Raw genomic sequence first — 24,373 nt, forward strand, 5'->3', positions numbered from 1 at the left:
TTAGCAGATATGTAGCTTACCTGCCCTTTGAGGAAATAGAGTTATGATTATTTGTTTGTATAGTAACATGTACGCAGTTTTATAAATAATTCAGGAGTAATTGCACATTTTAGCCCACAATCAATTACTTTCATAATTTAGTAGGTGAACAACAACAAGTGGGCAGTTAGGTAGCCAGGAACTGGGTGCGTTTTAGTAAAGACCTGTTGGAAATTGCCAGTTTCCTAGCAGCATGGAGTACAATATGAGAACAAGCAGTACCCAAAAACAGTGCACAACAAACCACAGACAAGGTGGAAAGCAGTGATTAGTAGTGCTTATTTAGATGTACACTCCTTTAAACCAATATACCAGTGTTACATTTAATTTGAAGGCAACAGTTTGAATATGTTGGACCACCAACATAGATCAAGCACTGCCAATTTGGACGAGAAATCAAAATGAACAGGTTCTGAGATCCTATTTTTAGTTGTTTTTATGTGTGCTACCAATGAGTTGGCTTCACTTGTGCCACCTTCAGATTAGGCTTGTGTGTTATAATAGCTACATGTTGATTGTCTGGAACATTATATACAAACCTGAAAGCTAATACAAACTATTAACTAAGTTGTTGTTTCTGCTTGACACTCCAGTTTGGTTTATGTAAGATGGTGCATCATCATTGTGGTATTTTATACTATTCTAATGCTGCACACATGGATGGCAATGCTTCATAGAACAGAACTTTGCAGTCTAGACGAAGTTGTAAACGTATAAAACATTTAGTAGTAAATATAAATACCTTTAAAATGTCATGGTTCTTTAAATCTCATAGTTCTTCATGTTTGTTTTTATTTTCATCAACTGCTTTATCTGCAAAAAAACATGTCTGGATTACTGGGAACACTGGGCGCAAGGCAGGAATACCCTGAACAGGGTGCCAATCCATCATGGGGCTTCGGCCATCCCCTCTCAGCCAATCTTCTCATACCAATAGCACTGCTGAGATTCGAATAATAATCTCAGTGGTGGTGGGCTAGCCTAATAGACCGCTGCACCATCCAAGCGCCTTGCTTTATTCATAAAGCTATGATAACTGTGTAGTTATTAGGTAAACAAAACACTGACATATGGACATTTTATTTTATTTTCATCATGACTTTATGCTGGTCAGCGTCTGTGAATTTTCCCTCTGTGGGACTAATAAAGGATTATCTTGTCTTATCTGATGGGTCAGATTCACCGGGAAACACTGGGCGCAAGGCAGGAATACTTTGGACAGAGTGCCAATCCATCACAGGAATTCAGCCATCCCTTTTCCAGAAAGCCAATCATCAAACTGCTGAGATTCGAACACGTATTGGTGGGCTAGCTTAATAAACTGCTGTGCCACCCAGATGTCATTAACAAATTCTGCTGTTTAATGTCCTCCCTGTTCCTTTTGGAAGCTTATCCTGGCCACTCTGCCTGTTTAAGTAGATGCATCTTGCTCTGTAGTGGCTCTGGGGTTTAACATGACATTAAAAAGTTACTCTCGTTAGCATATCGGGAGTTTCTAACACACTGCTGTAAACCCCTACCATGCACTCCTTCATGGATGTGCACTTTCTAGTAAACTGAATTGTCAGTGTAAATAGGATTTTTAACCAGCGACTGTATTATTTTATTTATTCCCCGGCGTATTCAGTGCTTTATTATTCTTTCCTATGTATATGTGTACATTAGCTTTTTTTCTTTCATACCCTGTGTGTTTATGTTTTCGCCTCGGTGCATCTCGCTAAGTTTGTATACCCAGGCGCGCTTGTTAGTTCCACGACTGCTCCGAAAGGAAATGGAAAAAGCTTCTAGCGCCGCTTTTATTTGAATTCTGAAACAAAGTGTCACATTTTACAGACGGCAAGAGAGAGGAAGGAAAGGAAAGGGGGGAGAGAAGAAAGAAAAAGGATTTTGACTACCTGCCCCAGTCTGTGGGCTGCAGGAGTTCAGCGGATGACCTCACCGTCTGAGGGGGTGGAATACAGTGAGCCGTTTCAACCGCCTTCCAGGACGCCCTTGTTTATTTTTGTCTCTGAGATGATGGGAAATTTGACTGCTGCAGAAACAAACTGACACCCCGGTGCAGCCTCCCTGCCAGGCCAGACCAGCCTGGGCGGGGGTGGGTGGGGTGCGTGTATGAGAGTGAAAGACTGTGTGTAGGCTCTGTTTCTGGGGTTTGGCTTCTGCACTGAAAGTCGAATGGAAAAGATGGTGAGGCCGTTTGCAAAGTTTGTTGTTTCATGAGCTGTAATGGTCAAACTGTGTTTAAAGTAAAAATGGGGATGAATAGAAGGCAATTTGTGTGTGTGTGTGTGTGTCTGTGTGTGTGTCTGTGTGTGTGTGTGTGTGTGTGTGTGTGTGTGTGTGATCTGTCACATCCTGATTCTGCTGCAGTCATGGCCCTCTGTTGGGCCTGTTTATACAGTGTTTGCATATATTAGTAGGAGGTACAGTCTTGAACTTATATCATCGCAGCTGCTGCACATCTTTTTACGATTCTCATCAGGAACAGCTCAGATGGCAAACAGGGCGCCCACACACCCACCTTGTGCTTTATAGAAATGTACAGTTACCAGGCTCTCTTTATTAAAACAAGACCCATACTCCGACTGTGTGCCAAAATCAAACAAGGTTCCAGTTAACCTCAGCGCTCTGAGTAGCGGCTGTACAGTATTCCCGTCTCTCCTGCTTTCTTTCCACCGCTCTCCGAATCAGTTTGTTTAATAGGCATGTGTGGACTGGTATGCCACTTTTATACCACCCACAGCTGGTTTCGAAAGATAAAAAAGTATGCCTATCAAGGCCCTTATGCTGACTTCTCTATATTTAATCCCAAGCAAAACATTACATGAAACTGAATAACGTGTATAGGCGTTTCACTGGAAATACATCATATGACTAAAAGTATGTAGTCCTCCACCCTACACTGGCTTTCACACTCCACTCCTAAGGTTTTGGAGTGTGTCTGTGGGAATTTCTAGCAGATTAGTCCAAAGAGCATTTAATGTGAGTTTGATTAAAGCTTGGTATGTATGGATTAGCAGTGTGCAAAGGGCATATTCATAAAGGGACTGAGGGGGGCCTTCCCCAAACTGTTGTGGCATGTATTTCATTGCTGTGTTTAAAAAATGCTAACACAAAAAAGTAAAGACTAGAAATTAGGTTTTATTAGACATCAGCTTACTTTGCACATAGACTTGCTAAAAATAAATAGACTACACTATGAGGCTTCTTCAAAAAGTTTCCGCACTTTTTTAAACCCTATGTATTAAGAATTTCAAAAGTAAATTTAATCACTTTTCTACACAGTCGCCTTCCAGTGTATTTTTCCCGGGTCGTACCAATGTTTTAATGTCATCAGCAAAAAATGTTTTTGGTTAACCACTGATGCACCGCTGCTTTCACATCATCATCACATGAAAATCTTCTTCCCCTTAAAGCTTCTTTGAGCAGTCCAAAAAGGTGGAAATCAGATGGCGCTAAATCTGCACTATAAGCTCTCTCTCAGTCTCTCAGACACGACCAATCACTACTCCTGCCACCCTCACCGTTTCCAACCAAAATATAAAAGTGCGGAAACTTTTTGAAGATCCCTTGTATATTACTTACAAATTGTAGTTGTTAGCAGATTTCCCTGCTGAGTGGTCTACAAACTCATCCATTCATTCCTCAGTGTGCCATGTATTGCATAATTTAGTTCTGTAGCATATTGTGTATCAGGTGACACTGTGTAGCAAATGCAAATCACAAGCACCTCAGTTCACCTCATTTATTAATTCATTAATCTTTTGTAACTGATTAATTCTGATCAGGATAACTGTGAATTTAGGGCTGCAATAGAATGTAGAAGTGCTCCCTAGAAAAGGAAATACCTTGAGGCATTACTCAGTAGCCAGTAGCCAGTTCACTTACGGTAATATTTTTGGGAGGTGAGAAAATCCTGATTCACAGACAGCATGCCAAACTATTTACAAATACCTTGAGGTGTGGTTTCTTAAAGTGCGATCAATCTGTCACCATGCCCTCCCCAGTGTATTGCTACTATACGCAATAAGTGCCACACAGCAACATGGGTCCTTTAAACCTGTGTTTGATTGTTGAACAATTCTTTATGTTTTTTATTCATCTGCATTGGTTTCTTCCATGACATTTGGTTTTAGCCCATTGCTGCAAAACATTCAAGAGGTGGTATGGCTACTCTAAATTACTTCTAGGTGTAAGTGAATGTGCGTGTTGCCCTGTAATTGAATGTAGCGTTGGATGAAGCTAAATATAGTGGTTGCCTAGTGGGTAGAGCTTTGGGCTATCAATCAAATGATTGTGGGTTTGAATCTCGATTTTGCCATGCAGTCGTTCTTGGGTTCTTAAGGAAGTTCCTCAACCCTCTCGACTCCAGGGGTGCCGTACAGTGTCTGACCCTGCGCTCTGACCCCAGCTACAAACTGGGATTTACTGAAGAAGAATATCATTGTACTGTACACGTGTATACACTGATCAGCCATAACATTAAAACCACCTCTTTGTTTCTACACCCACTGTCCTTTTTTCAGCTCTACTTACCATATAGAAGCACTTTGTAGTTCTACAATTACTGACTGTAGTCCATCTGTTTTTCTGTATGCTTTTTTAACTTGCTTTTACTCTGTTCTTCAATGGTCAGGACCCCCACAGGACCACCACAGAGCAGGTATTATTTAGGTGGTGGATCATTCTCAGCACTGCAGTGACAATGACATGGTGGTGGTGTGTTAGTGTGTGTTGTGCGGTATGAGTGGATCAGACACAGCAGCGCTGCTGGAGTTTTTAAATATCATGTCCACTCACTGTCCACTCTACTAGACACTCCTACCTAGTTGGTCCACTCTGTAGATGTGAAGTCAGAGACGTTCGCTCATATATTGTTCTCAGTCCACCAGTGACAGTGAGGTGTTTAAAAACTCCAGCAGCGCTGCTGTGTCTTATCCACTCATACCAGCACAACACACACTAACACACCACCACCATGTCAGTATCACTGCAGTGCTCTGAATGGTCCACCACCCACCTACTCTGTGGTGGTCCTGGAAGAGTCCTGACCATTGAAGAACAGCATGAAAGGGGGCTAACAAAGCATGCAGAGAAACAGATAGACTACAGTCAGTAATTGTAGAACTACAAAGTGCTTCTATATGGTCAGTGGAGCTGATAACATAGACAGTGTGTGTAGAAACAAGGAGGTGGTTTTAATGTTATGGCTGATCGGTGTATGTATATATGACAAAGAAAAACATTCTATTCCAAGATGAAGTGGATTTTGTCATATTCTGTCTTTAAATTGATGACTTTTGTTTGAGGTAAACAAAGTACAATCACCTCCCAATTTTCTCCCAATCTAGTCATATCCAGTTACTCAATTTGTTTTTAGGCCTCTACTGGTGCAATCTTTCACTTCTGATCTTAGGAGAGCCACAACCATCGCAAAACGTTTTCAACATGTGCACGGAGGCGGCTGTTTCTTTTCGTCCACACAAGCCAGGTTCATATGGGGATCAATATTGCGTACGGAGAGTCACGAACCAATCCCCATTATCCCTCATCTCATTGTACAGGCGCCCTTGATCAACCAGCAGAGGTTATTCCTGCAGTCATAAGGAATCCTTTCTAACAATTCCACCCCACAGACGGGCTTCGATTAGAACTCAGCTTGTTTTACCGCTGTGCCCCCCAAGCGCCTGTAAGCCTTCATCTTTCTGGGGAACACTTGCAACTTACCCGTCTCAGTTTTAATGCAGTGTGTCATTCCTTTCATATAAAAATAGTGTAGACAGCTGAGAAAAACAAACCACATCACATCTCTGATATATATTCACAACTATTTTAATAGTGCACAGAGGTTCTCTCTGCTTTTATTCTGCTTATGGAAATCTCATTACTCACTTTCCCCTGAAGAAATGGTTATTTAGGATTGAAATCTATTTTATGCAGCATCTAGACAAAATTTTGATTGACAGAATGCCATAAAATCTCATGCCTTAGGCTAATGAGGAAACCATTGCCTATGCAGTGTGTCACTCACAATGGGTTCCCGCCCCTTCAGCCCTGCCAGAATAGTCCAGGTGGCCCTAATAATCCGAGCGGGGACTGAAACCAGAACCCAAACCGAGTTATTTATGACTTGGAAAAGTAAAAAAAAAAGGAGGACTCCTTTTCTCGGCAGCATAATTTAAACGTTTACATGAATTACGTGTTTGATTCGGTGACCAAAGCGCTATTGCTTGCTTGTTTGAACACAGTGGCCTCTGCTGTTTTATATATGCGCCTTACGAGTCATTGACCCGACAGGAGCATTAACAACCCCTCTTTCATTCATTCTGTCCACATCCCTGTCTGATTCATTCTTCCTGTACTGGCTCTTTGGCCATGGTGTTGGACAGCAGCTATGAGGGTGGGAGGGAGAGAGAGAGAAAGAGAGAGAGAGAGCATTCGCGTGTAGATGAGTCCTTGTGCTCTGTGCCCGGCTGCAAATGAACATCTGGATGGCATATTGGTTCCATGTGTGAAAATGAGATCAGCTCAAATAGTGACCAGACGCTGAAGAAAGACAAATGCATGCTGGTCATGATTTGCTCGACAGTGCAAATTGGCAGCACCTTGCGTAATTAGGGAGCAATTGGCTAGGATTAGATGGGCTTCAGACCTTGACCAGTCATTAATTAGGAGCCCCGTTTTAAGTCCGCTCCCCCTTAGTATTTCCCGTTGGCCTTGTCTGTTTTTGCCAAAGCGCTATGATCTGGTAGCTATTTGTCAGGATAACCAATCCCCCCACCCTTAATCTACCCACCCACCTCTGTATGGACCATAATTGTTTTAGACAAACAGGCAAGCTTGTGGCTTAGGCTTTTTACACAGGAAAACATGACTTCTTTGATCCTCGCAATATTGCTTAGTCGGGCCTCTGAGCTATTTACTGAAGAGATTTATTCACAGGCATTTCAGAGACTGTTCCAGGCTCAAAATGGACACTTTGACGGGAGAAGCGGAATACACAGTTAGTCTTAGTGGTTTATGGTTACTAGAAGGAAGCGAATCACAAGGCTCTCAGTTGTACTTATTGTATGTCTTTCTGTTTTGTTTGCATCAGACATAATTTGGAGGTGTTTATTTTAACAATCCAGGTACTGTTTGAGGGGTACGTGGCTAAATATTTTCACGAATGCTGACGCTAGCAGCTATGCGTCATAAGGTCTCATTCTTTGTTTAAGAAGAGGAAAACTTCTCTTTCCACAGTTCATCAGCAGAATCCAAAGCGAACAGAGCTGGGATGGTGGCAAGTGCAGTATTGCCAGTTTTTACTTTTTGGTGCCACATCCTAATAATTTGCTGGAAACAAGGCAGGCTTCAGGAAGCGATAAAGAGAACCGCTTCTGATTGTTTACATTACATGGCTGGGAAAGCGATGGTGTGAATGAACAGACTGAGTAGGGTCCATTTTGCTCCTGCCTACCACATGTATCTCAGCCTTACTGAAACGTGGGCAAATCCATGTGTGCGATTGTATAGGTCTGTTAACAGCTTGCAGCCAGTACCTGCTGCAATTACTAAATTTATATTAATCACAACAAGATGGACCCACGGCAGACAGTCTGTGACGACGTACAAGCACGGCTTTCCACCCTTCACTGCATGGCAGCACATATGGAAGTTCAATCAGTGATGTTAATTGCTTCATTCGTGAAGCTTAGACACTGAGAATGTCCTGGAATAAACGGTGTAATACAAATAACCTGTTGTATGTTCGAAGTGGGTGGTATACATGGCTTTGTGCACATGCGCTGGACTACTGTATTCACCTCCAGCAGCAGGAGCCGTTCCTTTCTGCCCTCTCTTCTCAATAATCGAACCCTGCACAGCCTATGGGCAGCAGAGCCACACCTTTAGGGCCACACCTATAGTAGCACTTTTGTACTCTTAGCCCTGTTCATGTTTTAGCATGTTTCTGCTTTTTTATGTATGATGTTTGCACTTTCTCTCTCTTTATCTACTGCTTTGTCTCTAATACACGATGCCTATATGCTTCAGCTCAAGTTGTTCTCTTGAGAGTTATTCTCAGAAGGTGTGTCTACATGCACAGAATTAGATAACTGCCAGAAGTCAGATTTTGACATTTATTTAGTGATTAAGGTGTAAATGCAGCCCTCAGAAATCTAATTATGGATAGAGTTTGCAAGAGTTAGTAACTTGACTTTTTGATTCTTAAGATGTGAGACAAAATTTGTCCTACACCAAGAGTCTTTAACACATTTTAAAATCTAGTTAATAATAATAGTAATTTAAAAGTCAGAAGGACCACTGTATACTCATCAATCACATATATTTTAAATAATTGTATCAGAATAGGTTCAAATGGTCTGTATCTAATGAGTACATGTACCTCTGTTTTCAGAGTCACAATAATATTAATTTAAATGATTAAGAAATTACATCATTCATAAAGTGAACTTTCAATGATATTTTCCATATGAAACTGTCCTCATATATTTTTTAAACCAGGCGATGCCATGGTCAGCTAGAACCCTGAGGAACACTTTTCCACTTTCATTAGTTTTTTAATGCCATTACATCGTAGTCTCTTGATGGTTGCCTGATCATCCCATTGCCAGGTACACATAAATATGCAAACAGTTATGAACCCTTTACTGAAAGAAGGACACTGGTTAAATTGATCATATAACATAAATGACAAAAATCAAGCTACAAAGTGAATAAATGTAATTTTTTATATTTTAAAAAAGTATTTAAATAAAAAAGCACCTGTTTTACAAGGCTGGTTAGCTGAGACCTTTGTCTATAAATACATCCCCTTCAGAGTAATATAATATTAAAATAAATTTCAATAGTTTCTCTGTTGTGTCTCTGCTGTATAGTAAAACTGTTGAATCATATTTTCACTATTAGAGTAGTATGATTTTTAGTAAACTTAATAGATCATTACCTGTCGAACTATGAGAAATTATTTAAATATGTTTCTTTTCCAGTATGTTTCTTTTGCTATCATGTGTACTCTGATTTTTTAGTGACAGACCTGAGAATACACCGTCATGTTATCAATTATAAAAACCACATAAGCATAACAGTGGCAAGATCATGTCCAGATAAATCACAATTTAAAAGGGGAAAATGAAAAGTTTTAAAAAGTAAAAGTGGACAACACGGAGTGCATATTGCACAAAAAGAACATGATATATTTTTCCATCTATAACTGTTATTCCACTGGAAGAATGTTTGTCTAACATGTGTATATTAGTATGAATTAATGTAAACAATTAATAGTTGGTATTGTACATGTTTGCTTGTTCAAACAATGCTACTTAGTTTAGCGATGGCTTAGTGCACCACACATTCCATACCGGTGAATACAAAAAAAAGCCTTTGTAACAGCAGTCACATGGTGTAACACTAGCACACGTACTTTCATGACCTGTGTTTATAAGCAGGTATAGAGTCACAAGTGGAGTCTGGTGTACAGGGTGGTTTCTTTAGAGTATCTTTTTAGTGAGTCATATCAATTGGGTTAGCCAATTTAAAATATTCTGTGTAAGAGAGAGCAAATTTATTTTAAATAAAAACATAGCTTTTGTATGCATCCTATTAAAATAAATACACATACTGTCTAATATTTTATTACACTGGAGTCTGGTGTACAGGGTGGTTTCTTTAGAGTATTTTAGAGGCTCTTTTTAGTGAATTATATCAATTGACTTAGCTTAACAATAAGAGCTGACTCTTTTGGCTTAGCCTGGGTTTTTCTGTGTTATCCATTTTTAATGAATTTTATTGGTCTATATTCTATTCTTATACAAAAGCTTTGGGATTCCTTTTGTTTTCATTACTCTTAGAGATCTTTTGCAAATAATTAATTACTGGTTTCTGCAAACACCCTAGTTAGATATATTTTGTGGTTTTAATTTAATTTCAGTAATTAGAGTATGCTGTTTATGTGAGCCTTTAAACAATAACTGTAGATATTTCATGATGAGATTATTAATGTGCATGTAAACACTCACTTATCTCTGTGGCTTTGTTTACACAGGGACAATGGAAACAGAACAAGAGAGGATTATGTTATCAAAAGATTTTATTCAGAAATATGTATATTAGTTGTGGATTGTTTCCTTTTTGCAGCTTTTTACCCAGGTTTTTAGATCAAGGGCCCAGTGTAAGAGAGCAAACGTTTAAGAGACATTTTACTTACTAGTTTTCTTTTCTTTTTCAGCTTTTTTTATTTATTTATTTTGCACTGTTGCAATTTGGAGATTACAGCCAATTTTGGCTGTTAAGTTATTACACTATGATTCATAGTAGTTAATGATGAATGTTACTAAATGTAACTTAAATTAGCTTAAATTATAAAGCAGTTGCTTGAGATGATTTCACTTATTAAGAACCCAAAATGGGTTTAAAAAAAGGTAAAATTGGTTGATTTATTTTATAAATAATTTGTAACAAGCCCATAATGGGAAATACAATAACTAGTCTCTTATGAGCATGACAGACCTGTACTACTTTATTGTGACATTTTAGAATTTTTTGACATTTTAAATTCTATGCATCCTCTCACTGTGCAAAATAAGAATCCGATTAGTATCCACCCAATTATACAAAATTACACACACACGCACACGCAAACGCATACACACGCACACAAACACACAATCTGTTTTCTTAAAATGATCTCCAGGTGACTCTACAGGTGCTGCATTTCTTTATTTGCATTGACAACTCTTTATATTTAGCATCCCAAATTCTCAGCATCCTTATTATGCTTTGCTAACATTTATTGTGTGCTTGTCAAGACAGGCTTTGCTTTTTTTGTTCTGTGGAGCCAAAATTCACACTTTCTTTATACTGTTTACTCTGATCCCCTAACAGAAGTTATTGAGCAGCTTGTAAAACTCATTTGTGAACAAATGTGCACACGGTTCTGGGTGTCCCTCCCTGCCCAAGCCTGCAGGCTTTGGAACTTGCAAAGATCTAAAAACATGGTATTCATTTTCACTTTTATAGAGGCCCTCATTAGTGAGTTGTGTGTTTTCACAAACAGGTTGTTCATAGCTACAGATGTTGAGCTTCCTCTGAGTCTGTTACATTTGGCCCATGGGTTTAGAGTGTGACAGTGTTTACACATGACACTGTTTCCTGTCCATCTGACAAACTTCTACCTTGCAGATGCTGTATGTATTATCTGTGTCATAGGTAGTTTTGAGCAGCTAATCCACCCACTGCGTGTTTCTGCAAAGTGAAAAAAACTGGAGATACTGGATTTCTCACAGACATTAAGAAGAGAATGAAACCCAGGATTATAGGAGGCACCCACTCTACCAGCTGTGCCACTCTGCCACTCATGTATTTAGTGGCAAAATGGACCTGTTCTTTTTGAGTGTGGCGCCGTGCATCAGAATTGAAGAATCCTAGTTACACTGGTGTGTGTATTTCCATGTGTGTGCATTTGTGTGAATGTCGTGTTTGTTGGGGAAGAGATAGGGTCTGCCTTTAATAGGACCCCTGACACATGTAACAGGAAAAAATAGGTCCAGGGCTCCTCCTGAGCGGCAACTTATTTTTAACCTCATTGTTGTAAAGAGTGGTTCAGTATCGGCTGCCATCCTGCCAGCCGCTCTTTTATCTGCCAAGACATTCCTGAGGAAAACACCTCTACCGTACAAAGCAGGGTGTCTTCTTTTGGACACTAAAGCATGGCCTGTCCTTATCCCTTTATTGTTTAGACATTCATGAAACCTTTTAACTGATGTGGTGTTGCTTTCATTTGATACTGTTTACATCTGGGTTTTTTTTCTTTCTGCTTCCTAGAGGAGTTACCCTATTAAGGGAAACTGCCTTGTGATGATGGCACTTGGCTTAGACTACATTTCCAACACTCAGGGCAACATTTACCACAGATGAAAGACATCACTCTTGCTTTTCCGCCCTATGAAAAAAATTCATTACTGACATAGGAAATATTTTTTATTCGTAGATTCTACTTAAGCTGAATTAGCTGATTATGGAAGATTCTGTCTCTCCTGCAGTGATGAGCATTCATACCACTTAAATGAGTACATGAATGAATCACGAATCGTGGATTTGGTTATTTGTGAGTTTGCCATTGATAATTTAATGGGAATTTTTAATGGGAGATTTGTGGCAAGTACACATCTACAAAAACTTTTGCAGAATTATAGATAGAATAGGTTTTAGCGGACAGGTTGAGAATCTGGTGAGTGAGTTGGGGATTATGGATCAGTAAATGTCATAGTATCTGGAGGAAATGATTGGTTGATTGGCAGCAAGGAAGGAGGGGCTACCGTAAAGCTAGCGTGGCTCTGTAGCACACTGTAAACATCGAAGAACAACTGTAGTATTAAATCGCATAATTAAAAAAATAATGAATATTGCTTAAGAATAAGAACCAAAACTGCACTTGTATATAAATTATTAATTCAGTGCAAAGCCTGGGTGCTCAGTGGCGCAGCGGTAAATTACTCGAGCCAACTACTGCTGGGAACCAGAGTTTGAATCACTAGCACTGCTAGCCAATATACAGACATGATTGGCTATATCTGAGGGAAAGTGACCGAGGCCCCCTGATAAATTGGCGTCCAATTTGGGGTGTGTTACTGCATTGCACCTAGTCATTCAAGGGAAACCGGATCCACCATGACCCTGACCAGGATAAAGCAGTAGTAAAACATGAAAATGAAATGAAATCAGTGCAAAGTTGCTGGTATGGCGGTCATAATGTCTGGCTAACATGAAACCTAGTGATTTATAATCAATTACTTTAAACCTATCATCAACTTTAGGGTTAACGGTTTACTCTTGGCTGAGTATGAATGGTTAGCCATGTGGCATTCCCAGTTTTTTTTTCACTTAAAAGTACATATTCCTTTATTTACAGTACCTTTAATTATATTTTTGGGGTCTCTGCCCACCTTTTCTAACTGAAAATGCCTTATTGAAATAAGAGTGAATTATGAGTTAACAGGTATTTACAGTATTAAATAAATGTGCCTATCTGACACTGGACTAAATCATCAGACCTAGTCTTGCTAATTCGACAGGAATAGAGTATGCACTGCTAATGTGGATACTCACATGCACACTTCCTAATTAGTCTTGATCAAGCAAAGGTTAGGATTGACCCTTTCTGTTAGATTTCTTTCAAAAAGAAATCATTTGTAGGTATTTCATATTTAAATTTTGATCTCATTTCTAATTCATCCATTTCAAGTCCACGTGGCTCTTCTCTCAGGTGCAGAGATGTGTTTTATGAATATGGATATCCATGTGTTCTTTTCCCAGGCGACAACAGGCTTCTCATTTCTCACATTTCCAAAAATGGCAGGCTCCTCCACCTTGGCCCGTTCCCTCAGAGCCACTAACGTCTGATGAATATCTGTCTGGCTGAGACTGTGCAGGGTTTGTAGCTTCAGGCCAGCTCATGCTCGGTGGAGCAGAGAAGAGAGAGAAGGCAGGGGGAAGGAGGTACAGAGGTAAAGAGGGTCTGAATTAGGCTCAGGGAAGGGATCTTTGCCAGGAATCTCATCATCACTGAGTCACTTTGTGATAGCTCGGTTGTGCCCAGGTTCAGGAGGAAGTGGAGCATGGTTCTGTTCCCGGACTGAACATGACAAGGCACCTTTGGCTTTGGGTCATTTCTCTACGGCTGTTCCAAGTCGGGGCTGTTTGCCTGTCGTAAAGGCGCCACGTTGTGGATTTGCGTACACGTACAAGTCTATTTTAAAAGCAGAATGAAGCTGAGCCTATGAAAGAGTTAGTGTTGTATAAAGTTGCTTTAGATTGGCACTCTTTCTCTATTCCTGAACAGTGCGCTCTGTTCCTGTTTTGGTGAAAGAGTCTTTTATGGCGGTACAACAAGATGTTTCCAGTCAGGTGCTAAAAACAATGCCACTGAAAGGAAATGTGTTTCCTGAGGTTGTTTTCCATCTTTACTGTTTTAGCACAGTATGATTGTATGATAAGTGTGCATGCCTGCACGCCTTAGTTAGTAAACTTTTTAGGTACTCCTTAAGGCCAATCAGATTTGGACAAATCAGCAGCCTGGGTGCATGGGGTGAGAACATTTGTGTTCGAGCTTTTAGTGCTGTAGTCAGCAAAGTGACTCAGTTAATTGAGAACACTTAATTTATAAAATACAGTGAGGGAGCAGATTTTTTTATTTCTGTTTTTTTATATATTTCTAGTGTAAATATCCTCTTTACATGGACCTACAATATCATTTGTCTTTGTACCCCTGAATGAATACTGTCCTGTTAGGAGTCGTCACAGCAAATTATTCGACAGCTCATTCGATTCTACACTGGATACCCTTTCAAGCACAACCCTCCTATATATCCAGTCCCAGTGGCTAGGTATACATACCACCATTCTCCTTGGGAAACCCTGAGACTCAGGCACTGCTGATACAAACATCATGGCTCTTACCATTATGCCACTCAAGCTTATTATCTTTATACCTTTAAATCCAAAAAATATGTAGGCGCTCGGATAGCTCAGCATCCTATTACACGCTTACATTTCAGCTGTGTTGTCGACCAGCCAGGCTTCTGCACAGACATGATTGGCTATGTCTAAGCAGATGGGGAATGGCTGAAGCTCTGCAATTTATTGGTGAAATGTCCAGGGAAATCAATGCCTTGTGGCTTGTTCCCTGTGAAATTGGGCTGACCACGACACTGATAAGATTCAGTTAATAAAAAAAAAATTAAAATGATGAAATTTGAATTTACTAGCATAAATGTTTTTAAAATGTTCAAAAATTACATGTAAAGAAGATTACAATATATGTAAAGGTTATATGCAAATCAATGAGTTTTTTGAAAAAACTGCTGAAATAAAATAAAAGCACCTAAAACATCCTACGAGTCCTAAAAAATAATTAAACTCTGAAATGAAAGAAGGTACAGAACCATAGCTAAACATCTCTGTCAGCATGATTAGTTTGATAATCCACAAATGGAAAAGTTTATGAAAGCACAAGCAATCATTTCTGGACAGGTTGTGCCACTCCCGATTTTACAACGGCTGGTATTTTGGGCTCAGATTAAAGGCACTCAGGTGGTGCAGCGGTGAAGTATGCTAAACCACTGCTGCTGTGATCTGGGGATCCAGGGTTCAAATCTCAGCGGTGCTATGTTCTGCCCAAACATGACTGGCTAATGTCCAAGAGGGTGGGATGGCCAAAGCAGCCTAGCCATTGGGAGGTGCACTGGTGTGCTTTCAGTGCAGGTCCCAAGCCCAAATAAAAATAGGCGGGTTGTGTCAGGAAAGGCACCCAGCTTAAAATCTGTGGCCAGTCTGGTATGCGGACCAGATCCGCTGTGGTGACCCCTAAATACAGATGTAGCTAAAGAAAAAAAAAATAGGTCTCAGATCAGTCAGCAAAATACTTGCAGTGCCTTTATTACACACTGATGATTTAGTTCATGTGTTCAATACTGTATAGGCCAAATATATTCACTGGGTTTGTCTTTAATTCTCCTTCTGTCCTTTCCCCTCTTTTATTTACTTTTATTTTGTTTATTTTTATGTCTTCCTCTTCTCAGACTCTAACCATAACTGTTAGACATGAGATTAACTTGCAGCCATATTTAATCACTGCAAAAAAGCTACAGAAACTAAAGCTGATTGATACCAGACAAGCCCTGCTGTTGAAAGCAGTGTTTACATTCTCTTAAAAATCAAATGAGAGACCGATTCCTTTCACTGAGCTTCTAACATTCTCAAAAATTTTGTGAAATTGTGTCTTCAGATTTCAAATGATATATAATAATTATTCACTTTTAGACCTACCATATTTCTAAATAATACTTCATTTAATACCAGTCTGCATTTTCGAATAGAGTTTATTTCATGTAAAATATTAGCTCCTGAGTTATATAATATCAAGAACAATATAATAACAATATATGATAAGCCAGCAGTCACTGGAAAAGAGTTGTAGGATGACTTTAAAACAGCAGAAACAAACAATAGTTGCAAGCAAGCATTTAGCATTTTGGAGCAATACAATAGTTGAGCGTGTTATGTTTAGAGAGAAAGTGGTATGGTGTGTTCAGTTGAACGCTTGTGTTAGATTTAGAATGGGTTCATTTGAAATGTCTCTGCAAGTTATATTCCTTGTCTATTAAAACACTGCCTGATAGCAACATAAAAATAAAAAAAATTATCTTTTAAAAAAAATGTTTGAGTAAAAGGCAACAGGCAGAACTCAATGTAGGTAATCTAGCGTGCTGGGCATGAGGAAGTGCCGAGGTACTTTGGTGTAAGTCTTGTCACATTGTTTTGTAGATTAATTATAATAAGAAGTTAACACTAATGTTTTGTACATAGATAGATCATTCTGATTAAGTAGCCTGAAGCATGCAAAATGATAAACCGATTATTCTTTTTTTTTAAATTGATCATTCAATAAGATTTAATCAGGGACAGTAAAGTTTATAAAAGAACCAGGTTTGATTTATGAACCTCTAATTCAATAGCTCTGATTTTCTCAGTGTTATTTACATAAATGTACTTAAACATGTCAAAATTCTAACTTCTCCTACTTACTCTCCTCATTTACACACTACAGTACGATTGTTCTCAAATCCTTAATGTTTACGCCTCATTAAAACTTGATGATTTAGGTATTTGGAACACATGACCTTAATGATTGCTGCAAATGACCTGTGAGTCTGCACTGTTGATACAGTGGCAGGCACAAATGTTTGAAAGTAAACCTTGGGCCAAACATGAAGGATTACAATTAGCTTCATTCAGATCTGCATGTTCACAAAAATAGGAAAGTCCAAGGTAATCAAGCAGCCTTTTTAAAACGCCATTCTGTTGAATTTCCATTTTGTCGGTTCAGCCTAAGCAATCTGAGCCTTGGATTTCCCTTAAATTATAATCAGGCCTTTGGTATCAACGTCTGTCACGCTTAACTGACTAATTATGTGCAGTTCTGTTAATTAGACCACATGACAACCGGATTGCACATGTATGGTTTACATGCCTGAAGTACTATGCACGACTGCATGTTTAAAGAACGAGAAAAGACGAATGGCTGAAGTAAAAGTAGAAATTACAGCTCGTGCCTCACTCACTTCTGTCTGCTCTCTTAGGGGGTTGTTTTAACTCACTCAACCGTTTCCGAATGCAGTCCATATGCAGTGTCACAGCAGATTTGCTGGGTCTTATTAAGGTCTTTATTGACTTTGACTGGTACGAAGCAGGCATATTCACAGCGGTATAACCTGACTCCGTGTAGTACAGCCATTTAAACTTTATTACAGTCTGGCTTGTATCTTGTATATTTCTTTAACAATTTTAAATGCACGACTTCTGGGAAAAAAAAACAAGTACTGCGTTACGTATAACATCGGATCCAATAAGACATTACATGTAACATTACATGTAAATAAATCCAAACAAATATTATTTTAAGCTACAGTATGAAATGTTTTGTGAATAGAGAGACTATGATGGAAGTAAATTGTAAAAGAACATTTTGTATTACTAGTTGCAGCCCACCTCTTCCATCTGTATTTGCTGAGCTGAGACTTAATGTAATGCGTCTGTGCAATAGAAACTGGATAATTATATATGGGGGGGTGGGGTTAGGAGGGCCTCTCTCTGGAAGCCTAGAGGGCCCAGACGGTTGGCGCGAATACTTGCTAGCAGTGAACTGCGGGTGACGAGTGAAATCATGTCTCATTTTAAAGATCAATGTGGTTACCAAAATCAGAAAGAAAGAAACTAAAACAAAAGACAGAAAAGAAAAGAAAGAGTAGAAGATACCTTTGTCACTTTTCTTATTGAGAGTACCAGTCTTCAATCAAATAGTGAACTATGCTGTACCATCCCTGACAGCGGTAGTACCCATGATTACAGCAATAGCAAACATAGTGTATGCCACACTGTTCCACTATGACTTTCCTGTGGAATATTCATGTTGGCATTAAGCTAACTGACTGTCTTCTATCTCCTTCTCACTACTCTGTGTAGGTACCTTTGCTATTACTATAGCAACAAGCTGGCTACAGGAGCAAAAGGAACTACAGACAACTCCTTTTTGGATTAAAAAATCTCAGCACCAAAATACAAATACAAAAAGAAATCCAAAAGTGTACCTTAGTTTGTGTTATTTAGAATTGATGTGTTGTTCCATTAGGAATATAAAGAAACAAAAATTAGGACAAAAGCTCAGCCTTACAAATAGATCACACAAGTTCTGTTTTAGGCCAGAGTTCAAAACACATGAAATACCTGCCCACGAGGCTCTGCAGACAGATATTATTGCAGCTGGCACAGCTTGTCAAAAAGTTAGCAATAACAGATTAAATAGGCAGGTATGAAGGATTTATTTGCTTAGATTTGTATTTGTTTAAATATAGATTTTTAAATTATGAGTAGATAAAGTAAAATTAGAACCAAACACATTATATAATTTCCTCCTTAATTTCCTTTAGGATTTTTTAATTTCCTTCAGGATTAATAAAGTATTTATATGTCTATCTGTCTGTCTATCTGTCTGTCTGTCTATCTATCTATCCATCCATCCATCCATCTATACAAATTATTTTGAAATATCTTAGGCTCTCTCTGAGCATATAGGGGGCCCTGATGGCTCCCCTCTGGATGAAGAAATTAGTAAAATGAATAAATGAGTGAATGAATGAATGAAATACTAGTAAAATGTTAAGGACATGCAACAAAGTTGCATATTACTACCTACCACTGTCCATTTTCTATGCAGACAGTGTTCATAAAATAACAAGAGTATATTACAAGTGCTACTGTCAACAGCTGCACATGTGTTTACCATCTGTATCCAGTACAGTTAGCAACTCAGGTGTTTCATTACACTTTATGCACATAAAAATGCATGGAGCAGATTTATTTCAGTGCACACATTTAATAGCTTAAGGTTTTATCAGAAACATATTTTCCTCTACACACTGATAAAAAGTCTGATTTTAGGACTGTTATTAGTTTTAAACTATGCTTTTTAAAGACTCAATCTGTTTCTGTTTTAGAGATTTTCAGTTCTGTACGGGATCTCATTTTAATTTGTGTTCACAAACTATAATTTCTTCAGCGGAGAACTACACACATGGCATCCACACATCCACACACACACATGCAGAGCTCCTGCCATGCTGGAAATGAATCAGCTAGTGTCTCCAGATTGATGGAGCGATAAAGCAGCATTTTTTCTGCTTTAGAAAAGACTAGAGTGAACATGTGTTTTAAATAAAAGCTTCAAGGCAAAGCCCCAAAGCCAGTGTAACATTACAAGTAGGAGAAGATTAAAATGCAGAGGGAAAAAAACCATGCTCCGACATATTTTTTTATCTCTCCTTATCACGTTCCAGCTGGAGGTCTGCTGCATTTAAACTCTTCACTGAGAACCCATCGCTCTTCTTTAATCAGCACAAAAATGATACGTGTGTATGCAGTCTGACTGAAACCCCACAAAGCCGAAGCTGAATAGAACGTGTGTACACTTAAACCTCTTTTCTGCCCTCCTCTGTGGCTCTTAAGCTCCTGTGTGTGGGTACTGGGCCTACAGATGCAAAGGAAGCTAATAGGTTTAGAGGTGACTTATTCCATTACCTCTCTTTTATCTTTTTTTCTTTTTCTATTTTTACCCTTTGTTTCTTTGTCAAAATAAAGGTTGGGAGGTGCTCTATCCTTTTTCACAGTGAAGCAGTAAAAAGGAAGCTTTCAATTTGTTTCTTTTTTTTTAAGGAAGAAAGCAAATGCTTTTGATTTAGTCTTATATAATTTTCTGACTCAGAGTCCTTGGATTCATAGTCCATTCGTGCATTCACATAAAATTCATTTATTCTCTTCTCTCTGACTATGTGTGGTTTCTACTCTATTTGTCAGAATCAAGACAACTTGTTTTTAATATGTGCCTGTTGTGGGGAAAATTATTATAAGATGTGATAGATAAGAATTAGAGTATTTCAATTTCTCTTGCTTGTAATGGCGGTGAGAGTTGAGTAGTAATGTTGAAAAGCTGCCTTGGCTGCCGAAAACTCTTACATAACCAAAGAACTCTAACCTATCCTGCAATTTATGTAACTTATTAGTGTAAACATGGTGTTAAAATAATAAATTATTTAAATATTAAGTAACTAAATTATAATGCAGATAACTTGGACAACAGCGGTCCAGTTCCATCAGAAAACACTGGAAGCAAGGCGGGAGTACCCTGGGCAGGACGCCAATCCATTGCAATTGGGTTTTGGCCATCCCCCTCAGACTAAGCCAGTCATGTCTGTGTGGACACCCGGATCTCAGCGAACCAGGATCTCAGCAATGTTGGGCTAATGTAATGGATCTTTGCGCCACCCGAGCACTCATTCATTCATTCATTCACCTTCTTTAACCACTTCATTTTTTTCAGGATTTTAGGAAAACACCTTGGGCAGGGTACCAGTCCAGCAACAGGCATCATACACCTACACTAACCTATACTTCCTACCTAATCACAGCCATGGGAAATTTAAAGCATCCAGTCAACCAAGTAGAATTTTAGGGCGGTAGAAAAAAACTGTCTGAAAAATCCTTGAATAAGCCCACACAGGGGTCCTCGAGTGGCAAAGCTGTAAATTGTGCTAGTCTGCTGCTGCTGGAATCCAGAGTTTAAATCCCTAGCAGTGCTATGGGCCAGTCTGGCATCTATATACAGACACGATTGGCTGTGTCGGGGAAGGGAAAGGATAACCGAGGCCCAGCGATGGAGTGGCTTTCTGTCAGGGGTGAAACATTAGGTAAATTTAAAAGGACTGTTTTAGTACCTACAGTAAAATAATCCTCTAGCAGTGTTACAGGGTGCATGTGAGGCAAACACTACTGTTAGAAAGAATTACAGATTATTAGACATCTGTGTCTTTGTTGAGCATGTCATTTCTTATCAAGTCTGTTTTTTACAGGCTGTGTGTCATCTCTTGTTTTTGTTCATATCAATTTTATACAAACATTCCGCCAGTAAAAATTCTGTCGTATTAAAACTGAAGCTCACTGTAAACATTTACATACTCCCTATTACACTGACTAATTTAAACGTGGATTTTAGCCAATTGTGGATGGCAGCACTGTTCACAGCTGTTGCCCTTTTACACCCCCCCTTTCCTACAGCTTGTTTGGACTCCTGTACAAAAGTGCCCTGACCCCACTTTAGGCTTTGGCTCCCTGTGCTCTCACTAAGTCAAGAAAGCTGTCTGCTTTGTCTTGCCTGCTAATGAAAGTCTTGTTCTCCGTGTGCAACAAACTGTATCAACCCAGTGCATTACCAGTGACGGGCATCCTCACACATGGTTAATGCTTAATACCTCCCTGACATTTGTTGCCTCACAGAGTAAAGCTTAGGACCTGTTTCTTTCTATGAATAAAACTTTTAAGAGAAATGAGAGATGGGGAAGATCTTGTTCCAAATGAAAAATGCTGTGTGGGCTACTGTTAAGCAGCTGCTGCCTACCAACACTCACACTCGTCTCACTCTCACTTATCTCACTCTCACTTATGTCATTATAGCAGTAACTGTGAGGTCGATTCTCCCGGGAATCCCTTTTCCATGTCATGCTTTGCCCTGCGTCTAGATATACACCCTCTTCAGCGACTGAGCTATGTGTTAGTAATGGAGGAATGAGCACACTTCTGTCATTAGCTTTTTGTCAAGCTAATCCACTTGAGCTGACATCAGCCGATAGGAGGAGGAGGAGAAGGTCTGAGCTATACACCGTTTCAAGGAGAAAAACAACAACAAGACTCCCACACACCTTCCCTCCTACAAGATTTCCGGTAGTGCCATTTTTCCATGTAAAGCTGTCAAAACAATGTGATCAGTTCATGTATTATTTTTTAATAACATTCATGAATAATTTATTGATAAATTATTCATTAGCATAACTGGACACTTGAATTGCCAACAACAACAACAATGGCAGCTGACTAAAAATACTGGTTGCAAGGCAGAAACACCCTGGAAGGGGTGCCAATCCCTCGCTAATTCCCCTCAGACATAATATGCTGGATGTTTTGGAGACAGAGTTAGGGAGGTGAGATTGAGATGGTGAGTTTTATTGGGAAAAGGGTGCTGAGGATGGAGCCGTCAGATAGGAGGAGAGAAGGAAGACCAAAGAAATAGGTTCATGGATGCACTGAGGGAGGACATGTTTCTTGGGTGGTGTGATGAAAAAAAGATGATGCTGATTATGATGCAGCCACAATTTAGGATTTGCTTGCATTAAACACTAAACAGTACACATGAGTATAATATGGATAAAAGTTCTGTATAGTATTTATTAAACAATATTGAGCTCCGCCTGTCTCAGTTATTATATAATTATTAATCCTAATTATTTTTACAAAATTCCGACTTTGTTATTGAGTCAGCATTCAGTCTTCTTTTTTATTTTCTTAGCATTCAGCCCTTTTCTTATTTCAGTTTAGCTACTTCATCTGTAAATTATGCTACAAGTGAATAGAATTAGTAAGTCAATATCTGTTTAAAGCCTGAAACCCATGCCAGAACACAAAGCTGAATCTCACTTTCACGGTTTCCTGCACAGAAGTATATAATAAAAGAACAAATCTTTTTTTTTCTTTTATTTGTTCTTTATAAGTGCCTATTGAAAGGAAGGTTGGCATAACCAGAATTGACTTTAATCCTTGCTAAATGCTAACTTGGGCTGTGTTTAAAGATAAATAGCATGGTGAGTTTGCTGTGATTAAACCGGAGCTTCAAGCAAAGCTAATGTAGCATGAGATGGTACGGAGCGCTTTTTCAACAAAAAAAAGCTAATAAAAGCTAATAAAAGCTCATTATATTGGAGCTGCAATAAGCAGGGGCTTTTTTTTTGTTAGCCTGAAATGCTCTACAGAATCCCAGCTGGTAACATACATCCATGTTTTGCAGTTAATTTAGTGTAATTAACTTTGATTTATTTATTTTTTAATTAATTTGTTTGTTTACTTATTTATTTTTAAAAAGGGTGCAAAATGTTGCAGAACGGCGATGTGCACATGTGACATTTATGACCCGTGGATGAGAATTTTCACCTATGATACTGTAGTAATCATTAAAATGTGGCATAGCACTCGCCAAAACTCGCTGAAGAATTAAAAAGCAAACGCTTACAGAACATATGCGAGTAGCAGGCGGTATGTGCCCTGTAGAATGTGCATGTTCCCACGATAGTAAATTAAATCATCAGATCATCTGTTGTTTTGCTATTTAGCTGTATAATTAATGTTTTTGATCAGCTTTTTGTTCCATTCTACATAGCCTTTCAGTTATTTCAGGTACTTTCGGTTAGTTTGCTCATATACTGTTGTTCTTATAAATTGCTACAATTAAATAATACATTTGGACAACACTGGTACTTTTTAAATGGCTGACTCTGCCCTCTGACCCCAGCTTCCAAACCAGCTGGGATACGTGAAGAAAGAATTTCATTGTACTGCATCTGTGTATATGAAAAATGAAGGCGTTCTAAAGGCATTCTAAATGGAATATAAATTAGCAAAATGAATTAGGCTACACAGTAGAGGAAAAATAAATAATTTGTAGCTTTAGCATAAGTAAGCATAAGTATTCATAATGTCAGAACTGAAATACTGTTTACATCAATGTACGCTACACTTCACTTTTTCCAGTTCCAGCTACATTTCAGCAAGTGCCCACATAGCTTATAGAGAACTCTGCAGACCATAGCCACCATATCCCTAAGCAGCATACCCTCCAACTGCTCATTTCACAGGCAGTTGAGTGTCTCTCAGGCATAAGAAGGCGTCACCAGGCTCTACACAGCCTTCACGCGTTGCATTGCAGTTCTACAACAGAGTCTTCCAGTTAGCCAGCCCACCTTCCCTCTGGACTACAGAACAGATTACTTCATGCTAAACCAATTATGGCTACTAGCAATGTGCCGTTTGACCTGCTGCCCCTTTCTCACAACAATCATTTCTAGTTTTGTTTTCGTATATTAACGTGTTGCATTCTGTTTATTTACTTTGACCAGCTTTTTTGGGGAGAGGGGTGCAAAAACAAAAAAAGAGGGCTATTGGCAAAGTGATAACATCTGTTTGGAGTTCGGGAGTGAAAATGGTTTCCTCTCGTCTGGGCCAGCTAGCGGCTGATGATGTGCAGATGTGCAGCTGGGCTCAGACTGTAAAAGTTCTAAGTATTGTCATAACATTGTTTGACTTCTCCAGTATTTCCTGTCTTCTCTTTAGCACGTTATTACCGATACTGGATGGCCTCCAGCCCAGGAACGCTCACGGAGGGTAGAAGAGACTAGAAATA

At 39.1% G+C, this 24,373-nt stretch overlaps 1 protein-coding gene across 4 annotated transcripts in view; it reads left to right on the plus strand.

The window, feature by feature from the left end:
* The window catches only part of trps1 (trichorhinophalangeal syndrome I), a 93,005-nt gene that overhangs the window by 64,441 nt on the left and 4,191 nt on the right, over nt 1-24,373 (plus strand). Inside the window, exon 6 of one of the 4 annotated variants that reach the window (XM_063013204.1) lies at nt 18,061-18,407. The exons of the other annotated variants lie outside the window; for them this stretch is intronic. Within the exon in view, the coding sequence (XP_062869274.1) occupies nt 18,061-18,081 (21 nt within the window). The 3' untranslated portion in view covers nt 18,082-18,407. Of the gene's footprint in view, nt 1-18,060; nt 18,408-24,373 lie in introns of those variants that run through there. 4 annotated transcript variants of the gene reach the window in all.

Source organism: Trichomycterus rosablanca, chromosome 2 (assembly GCF_030014385.1).
Source record: "Trichomycterus rosablanca isolate fTriRos1 chromosome 2, fTriRos1.hap1, whole genome shotgun sequence".
Classification (NCBI taxonomy): Eukaryota; Metazoa; Chordata; class Actinopteri; order Siluriformes; family Trichomycteridae; genus Trichomycterus; species Trichomycterus rosablanca.